General features: G+C 44.7%; 1 protein-coding gene and 1 long non-coding RNA gene across 2 annotated transcripts in view; both read left to right on the top strand.

The window, feature by feature from the left end:
* The first annotated feature begins 3,826 nt into the window (after positions 1–3,826).
* On the top strand, positions 3,827–8,472 carry MCL1 (MCL1 apoptosis regulator, BCL2 family member). The gene is made up of 3 exons (XM_086392470.1): positions 3,827–4,594; positions 4,940–5,187; positions 5,725–8,472. Exons 1-3 carry the CDS (start codon positions 3,907–3,909, stop codon positions 5,839–5,841), a joined length of 1,053 nt encoding a protein of 350 aa, XP_086248596.1. The 5' UTR covers positions 3,827–3,906; the 3' UTR covers positions 5,842–8,472.
* Positions 8,473–8,500: 28 nt separating this feature from the next.
* LOC147376406 (uncharacterized) overlaps positions 8,501–17,450 on the top strand; it is a 30,617-nt gene continuing 21,667 nt past the window's right edge. Inside the window, exon 1 of the long non-coding RNA XR_015160977.1 lies at positions 8,501–8,619. This is a non-coding gene — a long non-coding RNA (uncharacterized LOC147376406). The remainder of the gene's footprint in view (positions 8,620–17,450) is intronic.

Below are 17,450 nucleotides of genomic sequence, written 5' to 3'. Positions count from 1 at the left end.
GAGTTCAGGTCACCATTAATTCTTGCCTATCGTATTGCAGTAGCCTCCTAATTGAGTTACTTCCAATCCTTTCTCTCTGCATCCATTCTAAAACCAACAATTTGAGTAATGAACCTAAATTAGAGCATATATCATGGTACTGTAGTTCTTGTTGTTGTTATTTAGTTGCGAAGTCATATCCAACTCTTTATGACCACATGGACTGTAGCCCACCAGGCACCTCTGTCCATGGATTTCCCAGGCAAGAATACTGGAGTGAGTTACCATTTCCTTCTCCAGGGGATCTTGCTGACCCAGGGATCGAATCCACTTCTGTGTTAGCAGGCAGGTTCTTTACCACTGAACCACCAGGGGAGCCCACTCTAGTTCTTAGAGATCCCCCCTTTTTAGTCCCTAGAAAAGGTCTAAGCTTTTCAACTGGTTTTCAAAGTCCTCAATAATATGACCCCATCCTGCTTTTCTAGCCTTTGTATATCCCATATTAATAAACATTCATATTTATCCATTCAACAATGGGGTGTTTGCCATGGGTCAGGCATAGCTAGGGTTACAAAAGAAAACAAGGTATCCAAGCAGATTGCCAGTGGAAAAGAGGAAAAAAACTGAAGAGTAACTAGTATGGAAGAAGGAAAACCAGGAGACTATGGTGCCCAAAAAATCACATGAAGAAAATGTTTCAAGAAGGGAATGATTAAATACGTATTAAATACTGCTAAGTCAAGTAAATGAGGACTCCAAATCAACAACTGGAGTTTGGCCATGTGAAGGTCATTGCTGACATTGACAAGAATAGTTTCAGTGGAGTAGTTGGAATGAAAGCTTGGTTGGGGTGAGTTCAAGAGAGAGAATAAAGTAAGGAAGTTGAAGGTTTTTGCTACACAGGGGAACATCAAGAATTTAGGTTCTAGGGACTTCCTTGGCGGCCCAGTGGTTAAGAATTCAAGCTTCCACTGCAGGGGGCACAGGTTCAATCCCTGGTCAGGGAACTACGATCTTGCATGCTATGCAGGGCAACCAAAAAAAAAAAAAAGAGAGAATTTAGGTTCTGGGAAGTCTTTCTAAAGATGTGAGAGAGAACATCAAGTTTGTTTGTTTGGTGATGGAATTATTCAATATATAGAGAGAATTGATGATGCAGGGGATAATTGCAAGTACTTGCGGAGGCAAAGAAGATGGGATCCAGTGCACAAGCAGTTGATCTGAGATAGCAGAGAAATTTCAATCATTTTAACCATAGTGATGGCAAACAGAATGGAAACAATTGTAAATAAGTAGACTTGGTGATGAGAAATAAAGTTTATCTCTTGTGATTGCTTCCATTTTCTCAGTGAAGTAAGTTAACAGCTGAGAGTGAGGAAGGGAGGAGAGAATATGGAAGGCTTAGGGACATAAGAGAGGATGTGCAATGGTCATCTTGGATCACAGGAGACTGAATTGATTAAGCAAACGCAATTGGATTACTGAGCACTTGAGATTTCTAGCTATAATTAAGGTGACACCTGCAATGCATTTCCTTTTTTAGCCTCTGAAGAAAAAGCTTTCACACACAATTTTTAAAATATATTTTTAATTGGAGGATAATTGCTTTACAATATTGTGTTGGTTTCTGCAGTGTATCAACATGAACTGGCCACAGATATATGTATGGCCCCTACCTTCTGAACCTCCCTCCCACCTCCCACCACATCATTGAGCACAAAAATTTGCTCAACCTCTCTCCCCTCAATCTAAAACTGCATTCTAGAAAGCAGAGCAGAAAATACTTCCATGTCTTCTTCCTCTAGGTTGTCTAGCCCAAAGCAAATTTTCCAACCTCTCAACTCCAATATTAAGCTGTTGATGCCTCCTATAAAGCATAAATTCCATCTCACATTATGGTTAGTTGCTGTGCAAGATTGGAAGCTCCTTAAATAGAGAAACTATATCTTATTCACTACAACCACAAGATGTTTCTCTCCATCCTCTCTACCACATATTATAAATCTCCCTGGTTTTAGGTCTTGCCCAAATACATAATTGTGTGTTATGAATGCCCTATTTCCTTACTAAACAGATAGTTTCAGAAATAGGAAACTTGCTCACCTTTCGTGCTTATGTCCCTCAAATATTTTGCTCTTGAATTTTAGCTATTATTTTTACAGGTCTTTTAACAAAAAGAAGTTGCTTTAATAAATGTTAATTCATACATATGGTATGTATCAGGATCCTTGTCCTCAAGGAGTTTACCCCTAGAGTCAAATGTCTTAGAGGAGGTGCTGACAGAGCAAGGCTTGCAGGTAAATAGCACGAGTATAGAGATGGGGAATGGGAGAAAGCAAATAGGGAGACAGAAATAAAATTTAGCTGGAGCAGAACAATTTTGTTTTGTCAGTTTACATAACGTGATTCTATAGGGCAGTCCCCAGCTTGTTTAACTTATATGAGAATACATCACGAGAAATGCCAGGCTGGATAAAGCATCAGCTGGAATCAAGATTGCTGGAAGAAAGATCAATAATCTCAGATATGCAGATGACACCATCCTTATTGCAGAAAGTGAAGAGAAACTAAAGAGGCTTTTGATGAAGGTGAAAGAGGAGAGTGGAAAAGCTGGCTTAAAACTCAACATTCAGAAAACGAAGATCATGGCATCCAGTCCCATCACTTCATGGCAAATAGATGGGGAAACAATGGCAACAGTAATAGACTTTATTTTCTTGGGCTCCAAAATCACTGCAGATGGTGACTGCAGCCATGAATTTAAAAGACGCTTGTTCCTTGGAGGAAAAGCTATGACAAACCTAGACAGTGTATTCAAAAGCAGAGACATTACTTTGCCAACAAAGGTCTGTCTAGTCAAGGCTATAGTTTTTCCAGTAGTCATGTATGGATGTGAGAGTTGGACCATAAAGAAGGCTGAGCACAGAAGAATTGATGCTTTTCAACTGTAGTGTTAAAATCTGGTGTCCCCTGAACTGCAAGGAGATCAAATCAGTCAATCCTAAAGGAAATCAACCCTGAATATTCACTGGAAGGAGTGATGCTGATGTTGAAGCTCTAATACTTTGGCCACCTGAGATGAAGAGCCGACTCATTAAAAAAGACCCTGATGCTGGGAAAGACTGAAGGCAGGAGGAGACGGGAATGACAGAGGAGGAGATGGTTGGATGGCATCACCCACTCAATGGACATGAGATTGGGCAAGCTCAGGGAGATGGTGAAAGACAGGGAGGCCTGGTTTGCTGCAGTCCATGGGGTCGCAAAGAGTAGGACACGACTGAGCGACGGAACAATAGGGCAGTCCATTGAGCCTCCCCATTTCCAAAGAGTTGAGGATGTGCAAAATAACTATAGACCACCCCCAACAGTGCCCTCTTATTTAATCCATATTATCTAAGACTGTTGTTCCCCATCTGTAGCAGAATTTACTTATCCCTTTTCCTCAAAGTCTGAGTGACTCGATAGTTAAGGCTTTGGGAATGGGGGGGAAAAAAATCTCTTGCACAAAAACAGGAGGGGCTCGCATATCACGGCTTAGGAAAGCAGAGAGAGCCATTAATAGGAGGCCCAGGTGGGCGCGAAGCCAGAGCGCAAGCCCACCAGCTCATGCGCCGAAGCCGCCGTTTTCACGTAACCAGCCGCGAGAGGCTCCGGGGAGCCGGAAACCCCGCCCTGCCCCAGGCCCCGCCCCTGACTTGACCCCGCCGGTTAGGTGCCGTGCGCAACCGCCGGAAGCTTTCTCAGCCTTCCCCATTTACGGGATACAGATAAAGTGTTTTTTTTTAAGAGCTCCTGACGCCATTGCGTAGGACTGGCCCTAAAACCGTGATCTCGGAGCGCCTCTCTCAGAGCTTACTTCCGCTCTCTTCAAGTTAGGAATCGGGCTCAGCCTCCACTTTCCTCAGGCGGCAGCGGCAGCGGTTCGCGATGTTCGGCCTCAAGAGAAACGCAGTAATCGGACTAAACCTCTATTGTGGGGGAGCCGGATTAGGACAGGGCAGCGGCGCCTCCTCTCCGGGGGGGCGGCTTTTGGCTGCGGGGAAGGAGGCCACGGCGCGGCGAGAGGTAGGGGGAGGGGAAGCCGGCACGGTGATTGGCGGAAGCGCCGGCCCGAGCCCCCCGGCCACTCTTGCGCCCGACGCCCGGAGGGTCGCGCGGCCCTCGCCCATTGGCGCCGAGGGCCCCGACGTCACCGCGACCCCCACCAGACTGCTGTTCTTCGCGCCCACACGCCTCGCGTCGCCGCCTGAAGAGATGGAATCCCCGATCTCCGACGCCATCATGTCGCCCGAAGAGGAGCTGGACGGGTGCGAGCCAGACCCTCTCGGGAAGCGGCCTGCCGTCCGGCCTTTACCTTTGTTGGTCGGAGAAGCCAGTAACAACAGTCCAGGCTCGGACGGCTCGCTGCCCTCGACGCCGCCCCCAGCAGAGGAGGAGGAGGACGAGTTATATCGGCAGTCCCTGGAGATAATCTCTCAGTACCTCCGGGAGCAGGCAACCGGCGCCAAGGACGCGAAGCCCCTGGGCGGGTCTGGGACCACAAGCCGGAAGGCGTTGGAGACCCTGCGCCGAGTCGGGGATGGGGTGCAGCGCAACCACGAGACGGCTTTCCAAGGTAAGGGGGTTAGTCCTGGAAGTCGTGCTGCCTTTTTTCCCCAGCTCTCTGGACTCACCCATCTTCGGTGGGTGGAAACAGAAACGAGTCTGTATTGAAAGGACTTTCTTATTTCTGAAACCCAATATTCTGGCCGTGAGTCATTGTTTCCGCCCACTTAATTCTTTTGGAAATGGCAGCTCTGTTCAAAGCCCGGAAAGGGTGGGATGTCAGTTTTCAAGTGGGATCGCCCAGAGTGCTTTAGAGCCCGAATAGCAATTTCCCCCGCCGTGGGTGGGCAGGCGAATCGTGCCCTGGTGTAGACAAAAGCGACCGTGGGAACCTGCATGCTTTTCTTCCTCTCAGGCATGCTTCGGAAACTGGACATCAAAAACGAAGACGATGTCAAATCTTTGTCTCGAGTGATGGTTCATGTTTTCAGTGACGGAGTAACAAACTGGGGCAGGATTGTGACTCTTATTTCTTTTGGTGCCTTTGTGGCCAAACACTTGAAGAGTATAAATCAAGAAAGCTGCATCGAACCACTAGCAGAAAGCATCACAGATGTTCTCGTAAGGTCAAAACGAGACTGGATAGTCAAACAAAGAGGCTGGGTAAGTTTGTTTTAAGGTCGAGTAGGGGACTTGGAGTGGAAATGGATGAAGGATTTAATAAGAGAAAGAGGATATCTAAAGGTTTTTAAGATGCACAGCTTAGTTTTCAAGGCCCTAATTGTGGACCTCTGGTTGCATGGTGTTGATTTAAGTAGTTGGCCCGTAAGGATGGTGGTGTGAGTGTCTTGAACTGTTGCGTCAAAAATCCTGATTTTCTTAGGCTGTTTTATTGTTTGAGTGTTTTGCTTCGGTTATTTTTTTATTCAGTTAGTTACTCCTCATCCCAGTTAATTCAGATTATGAAGAAATGAAAGAAGAATCCCTTGGGGATGATAGTTAATACATTCTTGAGCGTGCCCCACCTCCCTTTTAATTGCATAATGTGTCTCCTTTGCAGAGTTGGGGGTAAAGAATTGGTTCGTCATTAGGTTTGGAGGGAAATCTTAGATATTTTAATTCATCTTTTCCTTGTAAATAGTGTTTTTAAGTCAGTGGAAGCCTGCGCTTGAAAATGTGCTCTTCTTTTTCATTTTCTAGGATGGGTTTGTGGAGTTCTTCCATGTAGAGGACCTAGAAGGCGGCATCAGAAATGTGCTGCTGGCTTTTGCAGGTGTTGCCGGAGTAGGAGCTGGTTTGGCATATCTAATAAGATAGCCTTTTAAGTGCAATAATTGATTCTTCAACCACCAAAACAGCCACCAAAATCACCACTGTGAACTCACACCTATTTATGAAGTCGGACATCAGGCTGTGCAGGCCATCACCTAGCGATGGATAAAACCAAGTGACAGGAGGATTGTGGCTAACAGTAATAAACACATGAGAAAAGTAATTTCCCTTAAAGAGTCAGTATCTGAAAGAAGCTGAGTTCCGTTTCAGCAACAGGCAACCTTTGGGAAGCTATGGAAATGGACATTTTGGTGAAGACTGTAGAGTGGAGAGACAACTCTCCTAGAACAGGAAATGGACAGGCTGGTCATAGATACGCCCACTGAATTCAGAAACTTCTATAGTGTTAAAACAGAAGCACTACCAACGCCCGTGGCACATGTAAAATTTAAGCTACGACTATGACAAGAAGCCTCAGTACTAGTTAGCTTTCCCATGTGGGATTCTTCAATAGACCAAATGCTCAGGATGTTTGTAGCTGTTCTACTTTGAGGGATTCTTATTTGCCTAATGTCATGGCCAAGAATACTGAAAGTTTGAATAGAATTACAAATTTGGAATGTTTGAAAAACTTCTGTTTATCTGTAAAAATTGTTTATAAGTTTGGAAATTAGTATTAATCAAAAAGATAAAAACAATTTTACTTTTCATTTTTTCATACCCTTAAATTCAGTTTCTATAGTTAGGAACCTGCTTCTTACAGCTTTTCTATTCTAATCTTTGTTCTAGTCGATACTAGATTGTATACAGAACCAGCTGATGTAATGGTATGCAACCTGGTGTAGTACAACAATTCTGATAACTATGCAGGCTTTAATTTTCCTATCTTGACTTGGGTAAGTATTTCTTAAACTGCTGTTTGGGGTTTTTTGTTTTTTTTTTTTTTAACCTGGGACTGAGAAATTAATGGAAATTAATCCTTTCACTTTGTTACAACCTGGGTTTTGAATAATTGAGTCAAAGTTTTAAGTTTTATTTTGGGGGGTGGAACACACAGGCTGATGACTTTCAGATGATGGGCTCTGATTGGGCAACTACTTATTTGAATTCCTTCCATTTGTCCTAATTTAACTGGTGCAATTTAAACTGAGTTCATGAGCTCATCTTTAGAGCTTTTGCTAAAAGATTTTCAGGTTTTCCAAATGGGACTTATTAGGAATATGTATAAAAAGATCACATCAGGTGGATGAGAGACACTTGACCCCTATTTGCTTAATAAATTGTACAATAATGGCTTGGCAAAGCAAGCTGTAGTCTAACCATGGTGCTATTATTAGGCTTGCTTGTTAAAACACAGGTCTAAGCCTAGCCTGTGAATAAAACAAATACTTCATTTTTATTAATGATTCTTGAACTTTATTTCTTATCCTTCCTTAAAATATTTGCTGCTTATTCTGCTCCCTCTACACATATTTATATTAGTCCCTGCAAATTTACCTTGCCATTCCTGAACTCTTATTAGCCCTTTTAGTTTTTGGCATTAGGAACCTAAGTGACCGCCCACAGAGTCCACCGACCTTCCTCATTTTTGAATTTTATCTTAGGAGATGGCAGTACAGTGGATGCTGACAGTAACGGTCATGAGGTGAGAAGGGTCCCTTCTTGTACTAGTATCTTACTGGGTGTTGCTTAACTCTGGGGAGAAATTTTCAAAAGTCCCCTTAGGGGTTTTCAGAGAAGGGGACAACTTCTTAGGTGATTTTCTCTAGGTACCTTTGCATTTGAATATGCTCACTTAAAATTGATGGGTTCTTTTGTTAAACCTCAAAGTTATATAAAAGTTACTAGTAAACCGAAGAAAACTACAGTGGAACCAGGATCATTTGAAAACTTGAGCCTCTGAATGTGACCTTTAGTTTGTGGACTCCAGACGAAAATAGACATGAATAAAATGACTAAGAATGTAATCAAGGGAATAATTGCCCTGCCTGCCCATCTCTAAGCCTTAAGGTCATCTAGCTAGAGCTATTTTTTTATCTGTGTATTTATCATTGTGATCAGAGACCACTTATTTATATCATGTCTATCTCTAAGGACCTAAAAGCACTTTATATAGTTAATTAATCTTAAGATCTAGTTAAGGTGACTGAAAGGCCTGTCTCCCCATAGCCAGTTGTGGAAATAAGCACAGAGATGTAAATTGATGGAATTTAGGGGCCCCATTTCCACTTTACTAGGTGTGAGTGCTGAAATGTAAAGGAGGATCTAAAATTGATATTTTGGTCAGCAGCTGGCGATGAGGGTTTAGGGAGCCCAAGTGCTTTGGGGCAAGGTGAGTGCTTCTGTAGGGAGAAGAGGCACATGTTGTAAGTGCTGACTGTGTATGTGCAGGCAGATCCTCCACAGTGGAAAGGGAGGCGCTGCTTGCAAAGTTGGCTCTCAGCAGCTTCTGTCTGATGCTTCTCTCAGGGAAAACCCTGCAGTCCTTTAGTCTTGTCTGTGTACATTCTGTTGGGGGTGAACACCTTGGTTCTGGTTAAAACAGCTAATGCTGTTGACAGCTGTGCCAAGAAGGGTTAGGACCAATAAACTAATGTGGGCTATAAAATGTAGTGTGTTTCCCTAACTTCCTGTTTTTCCTGAGAAGAAGAAAATAAATATTTTATTCAAATACAAGGTGTGGTATGGGTGTTTTCTAATCAATGCTTGTTTTCCTTCCCCCTCTTAGGCAAGCATCTGAGGGAAGTCAGCTGAGCAAATAGGTACAGTCTAGGTGAATTAACCAGCAAAAGCTCCATAAAGCTGATTTGCCTTAGAGTGAAGGTCAGTTCCCTTTAGAATAACTCCTTTCATTCAAATTAGAGGTGTTGGGCTTTTAATTACATGTACTAGTGTTGTACTTTGGAGCAGTTCCTGTACATTTTAATACAAAAATCAATACCCTGTCCTGGTTTCTTTTAACCACCAGATGTTGGTATAACTTGAAAGTAAGGAGGTTCATAATAGCAGTTATTGTATCACTCTGTCTCACTCAACCTTTTGAGGTGATTGAAGGAGCTAGAAGAATTAACACCCAAAGTTAAGAATTTTGATAAGGTGGTTGGTACTAATGTTTCAGTACTTTTCCCATTTCCTCCCAAAAAGGAAGTGTGAATTAGCAAGTCAGTTTCAGAAGCACTGTCCTGTCTTTATTTCAGTTACTTTGAAAGAGAGTGGAGTCACCATGGAAATGTGCAAATATGGAGTTTGCATTTTGGTTTTAAGCCCTGATCACAAAATACTAATCGTGCAAACCGGATTCTGTGCTTCCCCCACTTCGTGTTACGTGCATCTGGCCGCTCCTCTTTCTGAAGCCTAACTGCCAAAAGATGGTAGTTAAGAAGAAAACTGTTTTACAACTGAACTCTCATACAGAGGTGTGCAGGGAGAGTTAGCAAAGGACATGAGAGCCGGAATCATGATCAGTGTCCAGTTCTGCTGAACAGTATTGTTTCTCCCACTGCTGTGTAGCTATCTGAAGCTATTTGTGTGGCAATATTCCTTAGTTTAACACCTTATAAACTTGGGTCAAATGGTAACCAGTAATATGAGTCACTGAGGGAGTCAATCAACACTTTTCCTCATTTAAACACCACTAGGCTTGTTCTTTCAGTTCCTGTTTTGTGACTTGAGTACCAGCTCTTCATACCGTTTCAGAACACTGTTCTTAAAGCAGTTGTGACAGCTGGAGGGTTTTATAAAAGTTAAAGTGTAATAACTTGCCAACTGGTGTGTAGCATGGCTCCAGCCAAATGCCCAGAGCACAGACCATTAATTCCTGGAGTTCAAGATGATCAGCTGAGTCAGTCTTAATTTATCCTAGTTCTTTTTGGCCCTATTTGTTCAATGATTACAGAACTTTATCTTCTGGAACCCTCCCACACTGTTCAAAGACTTTTCAGTTTCAAGATTTGAAAGCTTGACTCTCCCTCTTCTTTAGTTTCAAAGTTGTTACTGTGTTATCTTAGTTATGTGAAGCATGTGGAAAGATGGGGGTTGGGAATCTGCCTCCAGGCAGATGTAACAGAACTCTTGGAATTTCATGTTAACTGGTAATTCTTGTGAAGGGGGGGGCGGGGGGAACGGGAATACATGTGGCAGGGTTTTGTTCCCAGCTATACCTGGTATCTCTGGCAGTTCATTTCTGTACTTGTATAGAACAATAATTCTTGACTGTTGTGAAATGTGTTTGCGCCAAGAGTACTGCTATGGATTTTACCCCTTCCAAGTATCTATTTCCGTGGCTTGTTTCTGCCATTGGGTTTCTGTATTTTTACCAGTTTACCTTCTCTTCCTCATCCCCTGGTTAGGGATTAGGTTACCTTGCTAAGAATATTTCAATACTGCAATGAACTGGGACTTTTTTTTTTTGAACTGAAACATTTAAAGAGCTCAAGGCAGCCAGATGTTTGAGGTTTGTCCATCACCTGGCAGGGGACTGCTTACTGTGCACTATCTACATTGGGATGCTGGAGTGAGGAAAGGACCAATTCTTCCCTCAGTCAAAATTGACAAGGAAGGAGTGGGAGGTTAGGGGTAAGCAGATGTAAGCTTTTATATATAGAATGGATTGAAAATAAAATACCTAGGGAACACTGGAAACTTCACAGCTAAATGCACAGTGAACTTTGGGTCCTGGATGAGGGGGAAAAAAGCTATAAAGGACTTGAACAATTGGGGGATTTTTAGTATAAGCAATATGTTAGGTAGTACTGATCAACGTTAAATTTCTTGAGTGTTTTAATTATATTGTGGTTATGTAAGAGAATGTCCTTGTTCTTAGGACATACATCTGAAGAATTTATGCTTAATAAATCCATGGAAAGAAAGCAACTGTAGCACAGTGGTAAAGTTCACAATCTAGTCAAAGTGATAACAGACAAAGGTAATTAAGAGCACAGTGCACATGGTGCTTAAAGGTATTGTAAAATATATGTATAGTAAAACAAGGGCTGGGACAAGGCAGGGAACATTTGAAATTGGACCTTAAAGTGAATAGAAAACGTGCACAAAAGTGTAGAAACGGAAAGAACCTCTAGTGGAGGCTATGAAAAGGAGATTTGTAGATAATTTTTTTTACTCATTTCATCTTCCCTCCCTGTCTTCCTTCCCCTTCACCCTGCATGGCCAGTGAATACAGTATCTTCAGTTTCTTCCATTTAGGGCCTTATATAGAAGTACTGGAGAACACTGGTAGAAAAAGAAAAAAGAGGTCTCTTTGGTTTTAGAAGTATGAATTTGGTGTAAATGACATATAACTGAGTGGATTGTGTTTATCTGGGAAGTAAAGAAGACAGACTTGGTTGTTTGCTCTATCTTGTTAAAAGTGGCAGTCTTGAACACAAAACCCAAGGATTATAGCCATTGCCGACTGGATCCTGGTGTGGGAGCTGGCATTGGCAGACCTGCTTTGAATGAAGTTGTCTTAAGAGCACCACCTAAGTTCACTCACACATTCACCAGCTATGTTCACCCACTCAGGTTCACATAGGCAAAGGAAAATAAAGAACAGCCCCCAAAAGTTATTTAACTGGACCCCAAGAAACTGAATGCGGTGCCACTCTCCCTAATCCTGTTCCCGTGGGAGACTCGATTACAGCTATTCCCATCCTGGCTCAAAAAACCAGTTTGCTCTGACTGCCCAGACTTCCCCACAGGCTGCATTCTTGCCCATGAGCTCATTGTTTTGGCTTCTCTGCCTGTATAAATCCACAGACTGCCAGAAGTCTCAGTCCCAGCCCCCTAGCTAGCTGAAGCTGCATTCCATTCAGAATTTCACCACCCCCACTGTGGTCACATGCGTGTGTTTATTCAGGTTATCCTGGAACAAGGTGTGCTGGGAAAGAGCCAAGGAAAGCTGTTTGCTGGATTTCTACCTGAATTAGATGAGTTTCCACTTTAAAATGCCTTCAATTCTGTGCCCCTAAAAACAATCTTTTCCAGTTTAGTAGGAGAAGCTGGTTTAAAAATTGTGCTGCACATTTCATAGACACGCCTACAGGGCTGGTATGACTCAGGTGTTCAGATTAGGGAATGGGGAGGGGGTGGTGCTAGGTAGGGATTTTCCCTTAGGAACACTGCTTTCAGAAACTACTGGATCTCTATCCCCAGATCTTTAAAGCCTTTCATCCTCAGCTCACACCTCTATTCCTGAGGTTACCTGGAGTGATGCCCACCCATCTCTTGTCCTTGGTGGGAACGGGGTAGGGGGCGGGGGGACAGCTGGGCCACTGCAAGAAGCAGCTGTTTCACTGCTTTGTTGTTAAAATTTCCTGAGAAGATAACTTGTTTATTTCCTTAGACCGTGAAAGCCCAGATCTAAGGCAAGGTGGGGCTGAAGGGTAATGGGAAGGGCATTTCTCTTTGTAAAGTTTGGAGTTAATACTGTATGCCCAAGCTGTATACTCATTTCCTCTCTACTCTTCATCGGTGGTTTTCTTTTTTAAAAGAAAAGCCAAAAACAAAACTGCAGACTGACACTGGGGGAGGTGACATTTTTTTCATTTCTCAGAAATCCTCCGTGAGGCAGAGTAGAGAAACAGAAACAGGGAAACAACTTCATGTTGAAATGACGTGAGGTTTTGTCTGCATGTTTTGAAATGAGGTGGCTTGTTTTCAGCTCTAAGGAAGAGCAGCTCTGCAGAGGAGCTTGGTAATGGCAGAGGAGTGGCTGGCTACCTGCTTCTTTGCCCCTTTCTCTCAAATTTGGTCGTTGGGGTCAGATCTGAAACAGGGCAGAGGTTCTGTACCCTGTTTTCCCCCTCATGAACCATAATGATCAATCCATTTCACTCTGCTGTTGAGTGAAAAAAAACTTACACAAAGTAAGGATTTGGTCAGCAATCCCAGAAGTAGGTTATTAAGTACAGAACACATCAACACAACTTTGATAAAGTTTGTCCTAGGAGGGGAAAAAACGTGACTTAGTAAATCATAACCCTATGTTTGCATGACAGTGTATCTTATACAAAGATGATGTATATTTAATTATTGCATGGGGCTTAAACAATATATTTGAAAGAATCAATTCCTCGAAACTTTAAGTTGAAAAATGAAATTTAGACAGGATTTGCCTGAAATGCAGCAAAATCATGAAAGACATTTGAAAACAACAGAAACTTTATCCCATCCAAGTTCGGATCACTGCGGTCCAGTAACTATTTTGATAAAATGTGCTCTGTGGGAATGAAATTGAATAACAGATAAAAGGAATTAAAATTTAAAGTGAAAATACTAGGTCTCAGGACTTAATTTTCTCCCCTGTAAACTATATTTGTCTTTCCGATCTTATTATTGCAAAGATTTAAAGAGAGATTAGAAGGCTTCCCTGGTGGTCCCGAGGTTGAGAATCCACCTGCCAGTGCAGGAGACATGAGTTTGGTCCCTGGTCTGGGAAGACCCTATACGCTGCGGAGCAGCTAAGCCCGCGCACCACGTCTACTGAGGCTCTGTTCTAGAGCTTCGGAGCTGCAGTGAGAGAAGCCACTGCAGTGAGAAGCCTGTGCAGCAGCGAAGACGGAGCATAGCCATAAATAAATAATTTTTAAAAAGAATACATACAAGTGCTTTAAAAACAAACGTAAGGGATTTTGGGAAATGTCCCATAAGAACTAACTCTTGACCATGTCCAAGTCATTGAATTCCCAGGGAGAAACCACTAAGAAGTTGGTATCAATAAATAGATTAAATTAAAAGGGTCTGCAGTATTTTGAAGCAGAGGGGACATAAACAGGATTTTCTGTGCCTGGGCATTGTGGGAGTTCAACCAGATGGCAGAAATCCCAGGGGTAAGTTAGCGCCCTTCCACATCTTCCCTATTGCCTGTTTCTGTATAGGTCAAAAGCTAAGAACGGGGGACTTCCCTGGTTGGTTTGTTGTTCCCTGGTAGTCCAGTGGTTAAGAAGCCACCTTGCAGTGCAGGGAATACCAGTTCCATCCCTGGTCTGGAAAGATCCCACATGCCTCAGGGCAAATAAGCCTGTGCACCACGACTGCTGAGCCCAGACCCTGGAGCCCTTGAGCTGCACCTGCCGAGCCTGCATTCCTAGAGCCTGTGCTCCATCGAGAGAAGCCCTCACAGTACTGGGGAGGAGCCCCCGCTCGCCGCAACCAGAGAAGGCACAGGAGCAGCAACAAAAACCCAGCGCAGCCAAAAATAAGTAATTTTTTAAAAGAGCTAAGAACAGTTTTTGCCTTTTTAACTGGTTGGGAGAAATTTGTGACTTTAAAATTACATGCAATTAAAATTTCAATGTCAAAGTTTGGGACAGCCCTCTTGGTAAAGATCCTGCCTGCCAGTGCAGGAGACGTACGAGACGTGGGTTCAATCCCTGGATTGGATCAGATCCCCTGGAGGAAGAAATGGCAACCCATTCCAGTATTCTTGCCTAGGGAACCCTAAGGACAAAGGGGCCTGGTGGGCCACAGTGCACGGGGCTGCAAAGGGTCGGGCACAACTGGAGTGACTTAGCAGTGGTTCAGCGAGTAAAGAATCTGCCTGCAGTGCTGGAGACATAGGAGATGCAGGTTTGATCCCTGGGTCGAGGCGATCCCCTGGAGGAGGAAATGGCAACTCACTCTAGTATTCTTGCTTGAAAAATCCTATGGAAGAGGAGTCTGGTAGGCTACAGTCCAAAGAGTCACAGAAAATCGAACACAACTGAGCGACTAAACACACCACACAGGACCTTGCTGCTGCTGCTGCTAAGTCGCTTCAGTCGTGTCCGACTCTGTGCGACCCCATAGATGGCAGCCCACCAGGCCCCTTAGTATTGAGTAAAATCACGTTTGGGGGGCTTCCCTGGTGGCTCCCGACAGTAAAGACTGCCTGCAATGCAGGAGACACGGGAGATGCTGATTCAGTCCCTGGGTCGGGAAGATCCCCTGGAGAAGGGAGTGGCTATCTACTTCAGTATTCTTGCCTGGATAATTCCATGGACAGAGGAGCCCGGTTGGCTAGTCTGTGGGTTCACAAAGAGTCACAACTGAGCGATAACAAAGTTTGAAGGGAACAAAGTCATGACCATTTGTTGTGTCATGAAGTCACTCAGTCGTGTCTGACTCTTTGTGACCCCATGGACTGTAGCCCACCAGGCTCCTCCATCCATGGAATTTTCTAGGCAAGAGTACTGGAGTGGGTTGCCATAGGGCTGCTTTTATGCTCTAACAGCAGAGTCAAGGGTTGCAGCAGAGATTGATGGCCTGCAAGATTGAAAATATTTATACTCTCTGCTTTTATTTATTTTTTTAATACACCTTGCAGCATGTGGAATCTTTGTTCCTCAACCAGGGACCAAACCCACACCCCCTACACTGGAAGTGTGGAGTCTTAACCACTGGCCCACCAGGGAAGTCACATCTTTGGTACTTTAGAAAGAGGTTGCCCTCTCCTCTACCTGAGCTAAAAAGGAGTCTTACGATGTCATGAAAGAGTCAGGCAACCAAGAATCAAGGCAAGGGGAGGGAGGAAGAAAGTAACCTCAGCCTCTCACCCTGTTTCTTTTCCTCCTAACTCCAAGTTCTTTCTGTAGAGCTCTGTCTTAAGATTCAGGCAAGGCTCACATAGACATACCTCCTAACTCCAACTTGGAACCGTCCTGAAATTGAACCCATTTCTCCAATACTGAGATTCAAACACAGCTCTCTGGTGCTCACTGAAAAAGTGCTTTGGTCTCTCCAGTCCCTAGCCATCTCTGCACCTCCCCTTCAACTGATGTAGCTGATTGGTTCCCTAGGTTCTGACTGCCATGGCTCACGCATGCCTTGTTTTGGACTAACTTGGCGCATTACTCCCTCCAATCCTTTCTAGGGTCTGACCTCAGCCATGAAACACCCTCCTCTAGAGTTTTCCCCAGGCTCCAGGGTCAAGGAGCCCGAAGTCAGATTGAAGATCTGTACTGTCTAGTTTGGTTAACCCAAACTGTTTATCTCTCTTGTTGACAGACTTAGTCTTAGGTACTTTCCTGAGGCTTTCTACTTCCTGTAGAAGGTGCCTCCCACCCTGTATAGCTGACATCTTTTCATCACCTGCCTGTGACAAATAAGCCCCCCTCTGCTCTAACTTCTCCACCCAGCTGACTCCCAGAACCAGAGATGATGGGTTTCAGGGATGCTGGTAGGAGAGAGGGTGGGAATGTGGGAACCCCCACCCCCACTCCACCTCCAAATTATAATCTCTAGCCTGATTCTCCATGCTTTAAGAAGAGGTTTTCCTGATTCAGTTTACTCTGGTGGGGGAGGGTGTTAAGTTCAAATGAAGTCTATTTGTAAAACTGGGGAGAAGGGGAAAGCAGAAAATGGAAGAGGATCTGGTTGGAGAGAATCTGGAAAGGAATTAACAGTTCCTTGCATTTTATTCTCACTCTCATCCCTCTGCTCTCCAGGTCTATCTAGATCCTGCCTCAAGGGCTCTTGAGAGAGGGTTTCTTAAGACTCTCTGAGACACTCATGCCATCACGTGGGTCAGCACCTGGGCCCTTGCGCTTGGCTTCACTCCTAGTTACCACAGAGGTTGAATCTGGACCAGTGAAACGTTCGGGTCTCTTCAGACCCACCCCTGCAGCTGTGAGCACCTGCTTGCAGGGAGGCCCCCAGTTGGGGAAGTCTAGAAGCTAAATTTAGTCTGAAGGCTGAAGCGTAATTGGGTGGGTGATTACCCTGGGGAAGCTGGGAGGGGGGAGGGGGGAATTCTGACCCAGCTGAACAGAGTCCTCAGAAGTTCACTTCTAAGTCCCCGGATTAGAACCACAGTCACCTTCCCCCAGCAAACACTCAGAAATGAGAAGCCCCAGCAATCTGCTGGCCTTCTGCACGCTTGATCTCTCTTGTGCTCATCAAGATTGTTCCTACCGCCACCCCACCCCCACCTCAACTCTCAGGGTCCAGTTCCTCTGAGTCCTTCCCTAAATTCCCCCCCAGAGCAGCAAGGCTAAGGGCCCCTGCACCACATCTCCCTGAACTTGGGTTAACAGCTTCCTCTCTCCCAAGTCCCTCCACAGGGTTTCAGAGGTCAGCAAAGAGGTGTCTGGCCGCAGTAATCCCCTGAAAGAGGCCAGGAAAAGGGGTGCTTGAGGTCCGCTTCTGCTTCCTGAAAAGTTTCACAGTGACTCCCCTTCCCATTCTGACCTCAGTGACCAGAGGAAAGAATCCTTGGGGGCTGCACTGAATCCTAGCTTTAAAATGAAAGGGGAAAGGGGGCAACCCCCCAGATGAAAGCCTACATCCTGAGAAGTCAGAGGCTGAAGGCTGTGAGGGAGCTGGGGGATGTCAGGGAAGGGAGGTGTTGAAGCTGGGGGAGCCCTAAGAGGGGCTGTGGCTGCATTCCCCACCTGTGATTGGCTCTCAGGCTAAGGCCAAAATCCAAACCTGCCCGGCAACAGTCCTGAGAGGCCCTAAGAGGGAGGAGGAACTTCGGGAAGTCAGCTGAACTGGGGCCACCGCCCAGCCTTCAGCTTCCAGGAATCACTGGGAGGGCCCTAGCTCTTCACCACACCCCTCCCTCGGTCTCACGACTCCGCCTTCAGCCTTCAGTGTCTGCAGGGCTGGCTCAGGTCCCACTCCCCTGGTGCCCCCACATCTTTGATCCCCTTAGAGGTTCACCAAAGAGAGGAGCCGTC

Source organism: Bos grunniens, chromosome 3 (assembly GCF_055505025.1).
Source record: "Bos grunniens cultivar Pamir isolate PY7600 chromosome 3, Bosgru_T2T1.0, whole genome shotgun sequence".
Taxonomy (NCBI): Eukaryota; Metazoa; Chordata; class Mammalia; order Artiodactyla; family Bovidae; genus Bos; species Bos grunniens.
Note: the sequence above shows the minus strand (reverse complement) of the source record. Positions and strands in the feature narration are given on the sequence as shown.